Genomic DNA, 12,146 nt, shown 5'->3' with positions numbered 1-12,146 from the left:
GCTGGAGCCGTGGGACAGAGGCAGCTGGACGGTCCCACTGTCCACACTGGATGGCCTGGTGCAGTGGGTGAAGACAGTCCCCAGTCCCAGGCCTCCAGAGCATCTGAACCAGTGTGAACTTCCTGCCCAGGCTGGGGACAGTAACCAGCGGGGTTTGCTCTGCTGGTTTCTATGCTTGCACTCCTGAAGCAAGAAGTGTGGAAGCAGCAAGTGTGTGTCAGAGTCCAGGACAAGGGTCAGGAATGGAGGGGTGGTCAGACCTGCCCTGGGCAGCTCTTGCTGCACCTGCGCCCACAGGGGTTGCCTGGACAGGGCCGGGGCCCCTCCTCAGGAGTCTCACAGAAAATTCACGAATAGATGTGGGCCACAGGCCGCAGCTGAGAAATCAGTGCTTTTTAATGTCACGGTGGCTCTGGTTTTCATTTTGTAATTTCCCTCTTGGTCCATTTACGTCCTGGATACACATGGCAGTCCCAGGAGTCTCATTCCTCTGGCTGGCATTGGAGGAGCGCCCCAGGTCAGAGAAGAAATGACCCGCTTGGGCACAGCACGGTGGTCAGTCTGCCAGTTCAGATCCCTCCAGAGGTACCAGGAAGCCCAGGGACATGCCTGGCTTTGAGGCGTAGGTGGTGCCGGGATCCCCCTGCCCCAGGCTGTGTACCTGTCTGCCCACTCCTGCTGCCAGGGTGCGGCCTCGCATGCTGGTTAATAGCTGGGGGTGGTCAGTGCCCTGACCAGAAGCCCCACCCCCAGCAGGGCTGACGCCGCCCCCAGGGTGGCCCCACGCCGGATGACCACTTGTCTCAGGGACAGGGGACTGGCAGGTGCAGGTGCCACGTGGGCTGCCTGTGAGTTCGGGGAGAATGTGGGACACTCGGGCCGGGAGTACTTCGTCAAGGTGATGCCGGGGTTGCTGCCCGTGGCCACTGCGGGAACAAACAGGAGGAAGCTCAGCCCACCGTGTACACGGAGGGCAGGGGTGATGCCTGGGAATCCAGGCGACCTGTCTGGCTGCAGGTGTCTCACTGCGTGCCTGGTTGTTAGTCCTCAGGCCTTGGAAGAGCAGATGGGGAAAACACCTGCCTCCTTTACCTTCCGAGTCACAGAGGGAAGGTACGGGAAAGTGGCTTCAAGTGGGAGTTGGCTGTACAGCCAGCGCTCCCTGCTAAGGTGCCACAAGGAGCGGTCACGCTGGAATGTGGCCTTGCAGCGTGCCCACCATGTGTGACTTCAGAAGCAGCTGTTGGACAGTTATTTGGTCCCGTCTTACCGTCCCACCCCGCGGGGCAGGAGAGCCCTCAGATTGTCAAGAGCTGGCTTCACTGTTCTGGTCAGGGACAGCCCCAGAAGGAGGGAAGGCCACAGGCACAGCGTGTTCCTAATGGGCCGTGGGCTGCTACACACACGCCTGGCACTCACACCTGGCCTGGGAGGCTGGCTGGGCTGCTACACACACACGCCTGGCACTCACACCTGGCCTGGGAGGCTGGCTGGGCTGCTACACACACGCCTGGCACTCACACCTGCCCTGGGAGGCTGGCTGGGCTGCTACACACACGCCTGGCACTCACACCTGGCCTGGGAGGCTAGCAGGGACCCCGCTGGGACCACCACTTTGTCCTGTAGACATGGAGATCTAGGGAACACGGGCCACTGCAGCTGGTGAGTCGGGCCGGGCCAACCTCCCTGGGCCCACAGCTGGAGGCCAGGATGGCCCCTGGACCTGGGGTGGCATTTGGGAGGCCGAGCTGGAGTCAAATGGGCCACTGCTCACGTCCTCCCCTCTTCCTTTAGGGGTTGTGGGGTGGCAGGGACAGGAAAGCCCCTGGTCTGAGAACGCGGCCGCAGCTGGCTGCATCTCAGGCTCTTGGTGCCAGCCGACCCTCGCGTGCCTGCCAAGTAGGGAGGATGTGACTGGCTCCCTGTGCTTGGGCTGTCGTAGTCACAGACGCCGGTAGACAGCCTGGAACAGATGTGTGTGTGTGTGTGTGTGTGTGTGTGTACTGTACTTCTGTATGTCTGTATTTGTGTGTGTATATGGCTGTGTGTGTGTGTTATGTTTGTGTCTGTGTGTGGGCTTGTGTGTGTGTATGTATCTCTGTGTGGTTGTGCACTTCTGTGTGTGTCTGAGTGTGTCTGTACCTCTCCCTGTGTGCGCATGTGAGTGTGGAAGCAGCTGTGACCTCATTACCTGAAGAGACAGCTGCCCTGTCAGGCCCTGGGCGGGGGGCTGCGCCCTCTGCTCCCTGCTGCTGCAGCCCAGTGTGCTTCTGCGCCTGGAGGAGAGAGAGGAGGCGTGCCTGGGCCAGCCCGCACCCTCCCGCTCTGCCTGGCTCCCGGTGCCCTCCCTGGGAGCTGCGGGGCCTGAGGCAGCAGCTGCACGTGCTTGTGCTTGTAGTCACACAGCAGTGTGCCAAGTGGCCAGATGACGTCATCACGGTGTGAGGTACGCCCTGCCTGGAGCGGCCCAGGCTGCCCGGGCCTGTGGACACGGTGAGGACACAGCCTTGCCCAGGCCAGGGCCCACTCTCAGGGGCTCCTGTGCACTCAGCCTAGCCTGAGCGCTTTGCTTGGCTCCCGGCATGGCGTGTGTGGGGTGGGGGCATGGCGTGTGTGGGGTGGGGGCTATCTCAGGAACGTGTTTGGTTTCGGGGTTTCTGCTTGTAGCTGTTGGATGTGCTGCTTGCCTGGGCAGCTACCATGACAGGAGTGGCCAGTGAGCCTCGGGGGGGGGGGGTCCCTCCACGTCCCCTCCCACACATCCCCCAGTCCTGACAATGCTCTGGGTGTTTCTGCCCATGTGGCCGGGGGCCACCGATCCACTCACCTCCTCTGCCGCCAGCTTCCAGTCCAGCCGGACAGTGTAGACAATGAAGGCGGCGGCTGCCAGGCAGGCACAGGTCAGCATGCCCAGCCAGAGGCCTGCGGGAGGCAAGGGACGATGCGAAGGGCCGGGGGATGGTCGGGGCCCGCCCGGGCCCTCCCCACCCTCCCTCGGGCCTCGTACCCATGATCCTCATGCCCTGCACGAAGGCCAGCACGATGCCCAGGGGGAGGCCGACGATGTAGTACATGATGGCGTTCACGATGGCCCCGAAGGCCTGCCTCCCCGTGCCCCGCAGGATCCCGCCGGACACGCACTGCGGGCAGGGAGGGTGACGCGGCCCTGAGTGGCGCACAGCCCCCTGCCTCGCCCCACCGCCAGACCAGCAGGGCCGCCCTGCTTCCCGGTCCTCCCTCCTTTCCCAGAAGAAGCTGCAGTGGTGGTTGGGGTCTCAGTCACTTGCCCTGGGGGTGCTGCACCAACATGGCTATACTTGGAGCTCAGTCCTGCACCCCCAGGCTCCTTTGGCTCCCAGCACTGCCCGGCTCCAGAGTGAGATCTCTGGGAAGCCCGGCTGACTGCGCTGGAGACGGGCGGCTGGAGCTCACTCAGTGGCCTCCAATAAGCTCAAACGTGCCATTTTCCTGTTCTTGAGGTTGGAAGTTGGCAGTGGGTCCTGCTGTCCCAACACCAAGGGCTGGCTCCTCTGGACGCTCGGCGGTGTCGGGGGGTGTCGGGGGGTGTCTCTGCTTTATGGGGCTCCTAGAACCTGCATCTCTGCAGCCACGGGTCCAACCTCAGCCCCCGACTCTGGCCCTCTGGCTCCGTCAGAAGGATGCTCCTCCCTGACCTTGGGGTCCTCAGGTCAGACACCTCTGCGGGCTCCTGTGTGCACAGCTCTGAGGACAGAGATGCGGACATCTCGGGCCCACTATCCTGCCCACCACCTGCAGCCAGCTACCGTGTGGTCCTTGGAGAAGATGTCTGTATTCCATCTGAAAGGCAGCCTGACAGAGGAAGGGGTGGACAGACGACAGAGCTCTTCCATTGGTTGGTTCACTCCCCTAGTGCCTGCAGCAGCTAGGACTGGCTCAGCCCACGACACCATGGCACTGGCCCCACACGCAGAGCCCCTACAACTCTGTGATACAAAGTGGCTGGGCAAGTCTGTCTCCAAGAAGTTGGAGTTCTGACGGCCAGTCGTCTACGTTTGTTTGGAAATCAGGCCTTTGTGATGGACCAGGCCAGGGGCCTGGGGGTTGGCCCTGGTCTGGGCTGGCTGGGGTCCTTCTACAGAGGGGAGCTGGACACACAGGCAGATACCCCTCAGGGGTGGAGGAGGCCAGGGACATGATGGACCTGCCCAGGCCAGTGGACACTGTGGCTTCCAGAAGGTGGGCAGTGGGCCCAGGACACAGCCATCCCTGATGTGTGCCAGGGTCACTGGGGGCCTGATGACCCCTGGGGCACGAGGCCCGAGCTCCAGGGGCTGAAAGTGGTGCGGATTTATGCCACCCAGGTTTGGGTCCTTTGCCATGGCAGCCCCAGCAGTCCGAGAAGACACTCCTGGGCCAAAGACCTGAAGGGACATTTCACCGAGGAGGAGGCCTAAGTGGCTGGTGTGCATTGTGTACAGTGAAGCCATGCTGGTCACCACGACAAGGAGAGATGACCCAGCAAGTTGGCTTGGGGACATTGGCCACCAGGGCCCAGGAGCACGGTGACGGGTGAGAGAACCTGGATGCAGAAGCCTACAGCTTGTCGGATCACAATGACGTGAAACATGCAGGAGAATCCCAGACTCTCTGCGGCCTGGATTGGCCGGTGATCAACTGATTTAAAGGAACTGAATCGTGCCCTCACAGACACACGGACGTCAGGGAGCATGGATTCTAAATAAAGGTGCAACATGACAAAGTGAGGATAAGGTCAACGGAAAATACACCCTGAGCCTAAAGCAGAGGAGCTGAGAGGAGCCAGGAGAGGTGGGCCCTGCTCCCACTTTGTCCCTCACTTTGCAGAAGGCAGCGGTGACGGCTCACCCATCGGAGCCCCTGCCACCCATGTGGGAGAGCCAGACTGGGTCCAGGCCCCCAGCTTCCAACAGGCCCACGGCCCGGCTGTTCTAGTTTGGGGCATGAGCCAGCAAGGTGGCCCCTGCGCTGGAGGAACCGGGAAGGAGATGTTGGAGATTTTGCTGCACGTTTCTGCCCTCCCATTGTCTGTCCACCTGCCTTGACCGCCTTGAGGAGTGCACAACTCGCCTAGCCATCACCCCGAGTGCTCCCTGTGTGGTCAGCCCGTGTTGCCCCATGGCACTTGAGGGAGGCTGCAGCAGGGATCATGTGCTGGGGGGCAGAGGGGGTGAAGGGTCAGGCTTCCAATCGGGGTCACTCACACAGATAGCCTCAATGATGTGGAAGATGACGTAGATCGGCAAGACCTGGTTCACCACGGCGATGACCTCTCTGCAGGAGAGACGGGCAGGTTGGCCAGCTGTGCAGGAGACAGCTGTGTCCTTGGAGACCCTCCTTCGGCCTCTTCCCACATTCCCACCCACCGTCCTTGGACGAGGGGGCGTCACCCCACACGGGTGCAACCGGCACTCTGAGCCACCTGCACCTGTGAGTCCCCGACGGTTTGTGTGCCCTGGGCTTCAGTTGGCATCTTGTCACGGCAAGCTGGGCGAAGGCCATAGCCTGAGTGCTGAGTGGACAAGCTGAAACTTGGCTTCCTCCCAGAGAGGCCAAAGTTGGGGCAGTTCCCAGGAACCAGGTGTGAGCTAAGTACCTGCACCCTGAAACTTCCCCCTCCCCCCAACACCCAGAACCACTCTGACATTTCCCGGAAGTCAAGAAAGGAAACTGATTACCTACTCATCACTGGTAAAAATGTACCCCAGCTCATCTTTCAGGATGCCCAACAGGGTGCCCACCACCAGGGCTATGCCAACTGGAAGAGACGAAGGGAACAGCGTGGACGGGCCTCCCCCGAAGCCAAGACCCAGCTTGGGTCAGTGCAGTGATATTCCTGCACCATCCGGCTGCTGCCTGACACTCCCGCCTGCTGTGCCGAGGAGCCCAGAGCTCCTGCCTTGCGGTTCTTCACCTGGAGTGATGCCCCTGTGCCAGCCCAGAGGGGCCACCACAGTTCTCCAAGTGGGTGTCCTAGGCCAGCACCTGAAACTGCTTAGGAATTCACACTCCCATGCCCCCCTCCACCCCATCTCCTGCCTGCTGCCTCGGTTCACCCTGCAGCCTGTGGGTCTGGGGATCCTCCGCAGCCCTCCCTCCTCTGTGTGTGGACTGAGGTCTTAGCCTGTCCCAGGACCCCTGCTGCTCTCCACAGCAGGGCCCTCCTGCACCTGCTGGCCTCAGGGAGCCAGGCCGTGACTGGGGGGATGCAGCAGAGGCGTGGAGAGAGGCTCCCCAGCTCCACGCTGGGGAAGGCCCTGGGGGAGTCACACTTCTACCTGTGCTAGGCTGAGTCCAGCATCAGGGCAGGAGGGGTGAGCTGGGAGAGGCACGGGCAGCTGAGATGTTCCCCACTCCGGGAGAGGCTGCTGTTCACGAAGAGAAGCAGCCCAGCCTGCCCAGGGGCCAGCCTGCCTCCCTCATCAGACCCAGGGCCCTCCCCTGTTCCAGCCCAGCTCCAGCATGCACTGGCAGAAGAGCGCCCACCCACCTGTGCAGAGCACGCCCGAGAGGGCGGAGCGCCGGGCCTGCATGGTGTCCGCAGCTCCCAGTGCCGTCCCCACGTGGACACAGACGGCCATGCTCAGCCCCATGGGGATCTGGGATGGGGACGGGGGAGAAGGTGCTGTTAGGTTCCAGTGGGCGCCGGAGGAGGGGCTGGGACCCTAAGCCAGGGTAAGGCCAGGCTGGAAGGGCAGGAGCTCTCCAGCCTGGGCCAGGCAGGAGGAGAGCTGGCAGACGGGGTGACCCCCGGGGGCAGTGGAAGGGCCTCCTGGTGGCTGTGATGGCTGGGATAGGCTGGGGCTGTCCCACGGGCAAACTGATCCCCATCATGACCCAGTCAGCAGAACCATGACAGGCAGGCTCACAATGGAATCAGCCGAAGCAGCACAGGGCTTTTGAAGAGAGGAATGTGGTATTTTTGAGCATGTAGATCAATGTTAAAAAAAAAGAAAACCCTAGCAAAAGTGTCACCCTCAGGGGACATGGGCCTCAGGTGGGAGTGGGAAACTGTCCCCCTGGGATCTCACCATGTAGGTCACTGTGGCCACCTCGTAGATGATAGCCTGGGCAGAGAGGTCCACTACACTGAGTAGGCCTGGGGAGGGAGTGGGGAAGGGCCAACATGAGGCAGGGCCCACAGGTGGGCGCCACCTTGCCCCACCCACGGATTGCTCCATGCTGGGCCCATCCCTCCAGCGGGACCCACTCCATGCTGGCCATGGCTGAGCAAGGGCTGGGATCAGCACCAAAGGCCCAGAGGCCAGATCCCTGGGCGAGGCCCTGCCTGGGGACGTCCAGCAGCCTGGCAGGTGCACAGGGGAATGGACGTGAACCCCTCTCCCTGGGGCGGGGCTTTCTGAGCAGGACACGAGGACCCACTTGCTGCTCTGCCATGCGTGGCCCTGCACACGTACCCATGAGGAAGCTGCCGATCTCATAGGCCCACCATTCCACACACATCATAAGCAAGCTGGGCACCCCCAGCGAGAAGAAAGGGCCCCAGTCCTGCAGGCACTGACTGGACCAGCCTAGAACACAGCAACCGCACCCCCCAGGGGTTGGAGATGGCAGGTATTGGGGCAGGTCCGGGCAGAAGCAAGGAAGGATCGCCAGGGCACACCTGCTAGCTCCTGTTCCCCCAGACGCCCTGGGCGTAAGGCATCCTGGACAACTGCCCCCTCCAGCCCCAGGCCGCCTGCACTGTGCCCCCCTAACCCCCAAGAGGCATCACAGGTGCCTGGCAGGAAGCATGGCGGGACGCAGCACAGCTGGAGGGGCCAGCAGGGACTAGGAGGCCTGAGGTCGGGCTGCGCTCCGCACCTCCCCAAGTCTCCAGGTGCAGCTTCTTCAGCAGGATGTGGAAGAAGAGGAAGGCGGCCTGCACGAACTGTGACACGGTGTTGGCGTAGGCGGCGCCCCTGGCAGAGGAGGCAGGCGGGGCTGGGCTCCCGCAGCCCGCAGCCCCGCCCTGCAGCTGCACCTGCGCAGGTGTCCTGGGGGCGTCTGCCCAGGCCCTCCCTCCCTCTCTCCACCCCTCCCTCCCCTCCTGCATCTCACCCTCTCAGGGCAGGCGGGACTCCATCCTGCCCCACACCCTGTGCCTGCCCCCAGCCCCCTTCCCCGCTCACCTGACCCCCAGACCCAGCACGGAAACCAGCGCATAGTTGGTGACGCCATTGACGCAGTTGCCCACCACACCGCTGAGGACTTGGGGCCACACGATTCCCTGAAACCCACGCCAAACAGGCCTTGCTCGGTCCCCTGGGCGCGTGTGGGACTGGCCTGAGGGCTGCAACTCGGTCCCCTGGACGCGCGTGGGACTGGCCCAGGCCTCTCACTGGGAGTTGGAGGAGGAGGCTGCGAGGGGCAGCTTGACCAACCACAAGCCCAGGGGCCTAGGGGCAGGTTGGAAGTGACCCTTTACAGGGCTGGGTCGCAGACAGGGAGAGAAGGGGGTAAAGCCCCTGGCACCACAACCCTTCCCGACTCCCTAGAGGATAGGACAGCGGCTGTCCTCCTACAGCTGGGGTCCTGTACCTGATTTTGCAAATACTTCGCCAGCAGATTGTAAAGAAAAATCACCTGCAAGCAAGCAAGCAAGCAAAATGAAACAATGACCTCCCCCATGGCTACCTCCCCATCCCCTTACCACACATTCCTTCCCAGGAGGTAGAGCCCCCCGAGTTCCTGCGGGCCTGGGAGCCCGGCCAGGGGAGCTGAGGCTACCTGAGTGTGTGCTGTCTCTGCCCGGCTGGGCCCCTGCTCTGTCACAGGGGCGCCTGAGCAGGTGCAAGGGCCCTGGGAGAGGCTCTCGCCTGCCTGTGTGTGTGGGTGCAAGGGGGCCACCGTCCCAGGGGCCCTCGGTCAGCATAGGAACTGGCCCCAGGCCTGTTCCCACAGCCTGCCCATCCTGCCCTTCCTCTTCTTTGCAGCACAGGACCGGGGGTTGGAGAGGGAGGGAGGGAGGGAGAGAATGAATGGAGCCAGAGCTGGACTGTGCGTGACCCCACCTCTGCCTCTCAGGAGCTGTCCTCACTGAGCTGGGACCGTGTGTGTGTTTACTCACCACCTGACAAACACAGCTGTCCCTGTGACTCGCCGAGGGTTGGTTCCAGGACCCTCCTTGACACCCAAACCTGTCCCTGCTTGGGCCCCTAACCAAACTGGTGCAGTGCTTACCTGGAGCCTGCTCACGCCTCCACACGCATAACATTAAAGGGGAGAAGCAGGTGATAAAACAGGTGCACATGTTTATAAACACAAGCCTACGTCATTGAAAAGTTCAATGAAAAATGTATGCAGATAATTCAAGGGGTTTTTTGTCCCCACATTTTGCTGGCGCCTCCTTTCCCCCTCACACCTTGCAGAGCCCTCCCACGCGCGGACACACGCGCCCACGAGTGGACACACTCCTGGGAAGCAGTCGCATCCCACGCTCTCCCCACGTGGGGGGAGGGGCTAAGCGAGTCTGAAACTTTCTGTCCTGGGCTTTCCGAATATTTGATCACAAACATCTTCCACATTCCACAGTCACAGTCTGCACATCTCCCTGGGCTCCCTCACGCCCTCTCACGTGCCCGCCTCAGCAGATGGGGTGGCTGGGTGGGCGCAGCGCAAAAAGCCAGGCTTGGGGTGTGGCGGGGCGGTGGGGCCGCGGGCGCAGCACCTACCGGGAGGCCCGGGATGAAGAGCAGCACGTACTCCTGGGTTAACCTGCAGGAGGAGAGGACGGGCTGTGCCGGGAAGGCGGCGCCCCAGGACCACCTTCCCTTGAATCCCGAGCCCCACGTGGCTCCAAAAGACAAACCCCAAACGTTATCATCACTAAGAAACAGCCCCAAGAAGCGCACGCCACGTCAAGCGAACAAGGCGGCGCTGTGAGAGGCCATCTCAGCCTAAGGACTTTGCGTCCCGCAGCGGAAATTCGGGCAGTCTTCCTTCTCCTTGGCTTCTGCGTGGAGCCGTGCAAGTCCCGGCTCGGATCATTGAGCTGCTGCACCACGCGAGACCTGGACTGAGTCCCTGGCTCCTGGCTCCGTCCCGGCCATTGCAGACATTTGGGGAAGTGAAGGAGATGCTGAGAACTCGATGCTGTCTTTCCCAAGGTACACATTTTCATGCCTTGCAAACTAAAGCACCTGTGAGGTGTGTCTGCCCCCTGCTGGTCACATCCGGAGTAGCGGGGTCTGAGAGTGAATCTCCCGAGGGAACTCTAAGAACCATGAAGAGGTGTTGGGGGCTGGTGACCACTAGTGGTGCAGAGAGATCCAGGGCCTGGGGGAGGGGTACAGTTTCCCAGAACCTCCCCCAAATCCTTGGCTGGCTGCCCGGCGGGAGCCACGCGGCAGGTACCTGGACACAGCCGGGTCCTGCCTGAAGAGCAGCAGGAGGGGCTGCGTGTTGAGGAAGAGGGCCCAGCAGGGCAGGCAGCAGAGCAGCAGGATGAGTGTGGCCCGCTGCAGGACGACGCCCACGTGCTTCTTGTTGGGGCTGCCGAAGCTCTGCAAAACGCAGCCTCTTGCTGTCCCACGCTGGGTGACACCGCACCGCCTCCAGGCAGCCCCCATCGCCCCCAGCAGTGAGTGGGCAGGGACTGATCCCTGCCCTGCTCACCTGCAGGACCCAGACCCTGCCAAAGGCCATTTCCCTCTTGGCACCCAGCCACCTACCTGGGACATCAGGGTGTCACAGGCCGAGGACAAGCCAAATCCTACAGAGACTCCACAGACGTTGACAAACTGGAGCCACATACATGGAACGGCAAAGCACCAGGGCTTGTGTTGTGAGGGGTTCAGGTGGGGACCCTGAGGAGGGCTGGGGCTCTGGGGAGGCTGCCTAGCAGGGAGATAGTGGCCTGAGACCCTGTCCCTCTGCCTGGCTCTGTCCCCATGGCCGTGAGCACTGTGCCTGGTTGCCCCCACCCCCACCCGTCTCCAGCGTTAGGTTCCAGGCATCTGACCCCACATCTGGGTCATCCTGGCCCCTCACTGGCCACCCAGCAGCCTGGGAACCTGGCGGAGAGTCCCCAGGAGTGGGGCCAGCACGGTACTCACTGCCACACCCAGGGTCACAGATGCCAGCTCCACTTTGCCCAGGTGCCCGCAGAACACAGTGCCCACGATGTAGGTCATGAAGTTAAGTGCCTGGAACAAGAACTGGAAGATGGCGGCCAAGGTCAGGCCAGGGCCCAGGTCCCCGGCCGCTGCCTGCTGCCCATAGCGTACAGGCCTGGTCACTCTAGCTTCGCAGCCTTGCTGGACTCTGAGCCCAGCCCCCATGGGCCTTTGCTCCACAGGCTCACCCAAGTCACTGGGCAGACACCCCCTGCCCAGGCCTGGGAGCCTGGCTTGGGCATCGGCGGGCCCCCCTCCCCTGTCCTGGCTGTGGTGCCTCAATCCAGCCTGACTAAGGCTTCCAAAGGGGACACACAGCCGCCCCCTTTGGGTCTGAGGCTGCCCATGGTGATGCATGGGCAGGCCCCACGACCCCCCAGAGAAGTAGCGTTTTTTGGGGGAGGCTGTTGCGTGCAGCCCCAGCCTCTCCCCACCCCATGCTGCCCAGGCCCCACCCCACTCCTCCTACCAGGGGTCCAGAAAGAACAAAGAGCGTCCGCGCTTCGTCCCAAAAGCCCCTGGGGAGCAGCCTGCGCAGGTCATGCCAGCGGTGCCCTTGGTCCGGGCAGAGCGCATCCTGCCGGCTGTCCATTCCCAGCCCGAGCCCCTGCCGCCTTGCCCACCCCGGCACTCTCCCACTGGTTCTGTGTAGCCAGCTGCCCGCTGCTTGGTGAACCCGTGTGCCCTGTAGCTGGTTAATGAGTAAGGGCCAGAGGAGGGGCGGCTGTGCGGCCTGCTGGAGGTCCCTTCCTCCCAGGCCAGCCAGGCGGCCCTCACCTGCTTGGGGATGCTTGGTGACCAACGTCTCCTGGCATGGCGGGGCAGCAGGCAGATGGCCTGCGTGTCCTGCTCATCATGACTCCCATTTCTCAGAGCCGCGGGCAGCTTGTGTGAGATCCAGGGCCCAGAGCCCAGGGCTCAGTATGCCCAGGGAGACTGCATCACCCCTCAGGCTCCTCTCATTCTGGGTAACCTGGGCTCTGGGTGCTTGCCTGTGATCCCGCAGACGGC

At 62.6% G+C, this 12,146-nt stretch overlaps 1 protein-coding gene across 1 annotated transcript; it reads right to left on the bottom strand.

Moving 5' to 3' along the window:
* Nucleotides 1–280: 280 nt before the first annotated feature.
* Nucleotides 281–11,730, bottom strand: SLC47A2 (solute carrier family 47 member 2). The gene is made up of 17 exons (XM_058676036.1): nucleotides 11,605–11,730; nucleotides 11,076–11,177; nucleotides 10,692–10,760; nucleotides 10,375–10,523; nucleotides 9,693–9,735; nucleotides 8,560–8,604; nucleotides 8,151–8,248; nucleotides 7,843–7,940; nucleotides 7,437–7,550; nucleotides 7,050–7,117; nucleotides 6,509–6,617; nucleotides 5,701–5,776; nucleotides 5,223–5,292; nucleotides 3,008–3,140; nucleotides 2,828–2,922; nucleotides 2,192–2,276; nucleotides 281–926 (listed from the first exon to the last, which is right to left on the bottom strand). Exons 1-17 carry the CDS (start codon nucleotides 11,725–11,727, stop codon nucleotides 706–708), a joined length of 1,698 nt encoding a protein of 565 aa, XP_058532019.1. The 5' UTR covers nucleotides 11,728–11,730; the 3' UTR covers nucleotides 281–705.
* Between the last annotated feature and the right edge of the window lie 416 nt (nucleotides 11,731–12,146).

The sequence above is a fragment of the Ochotona princeps genome, chromosome 17, assembly GCF_030435755.1.
Source record: "Ochotona princeps isolate mOchPri1 chromosome 17, mOchPri1.hap1, whole genome shotgun sequence".
NCBI classification, from domain to species: Eukaryota; Metazoa; Chordata; class Mammalia; order Lagomorpha; family Ochotonidae; genus Ochotona; species Ochotona princeps.
This window is presented reverse-complemented; position numbering and strand designations above follow the sequence as displayed.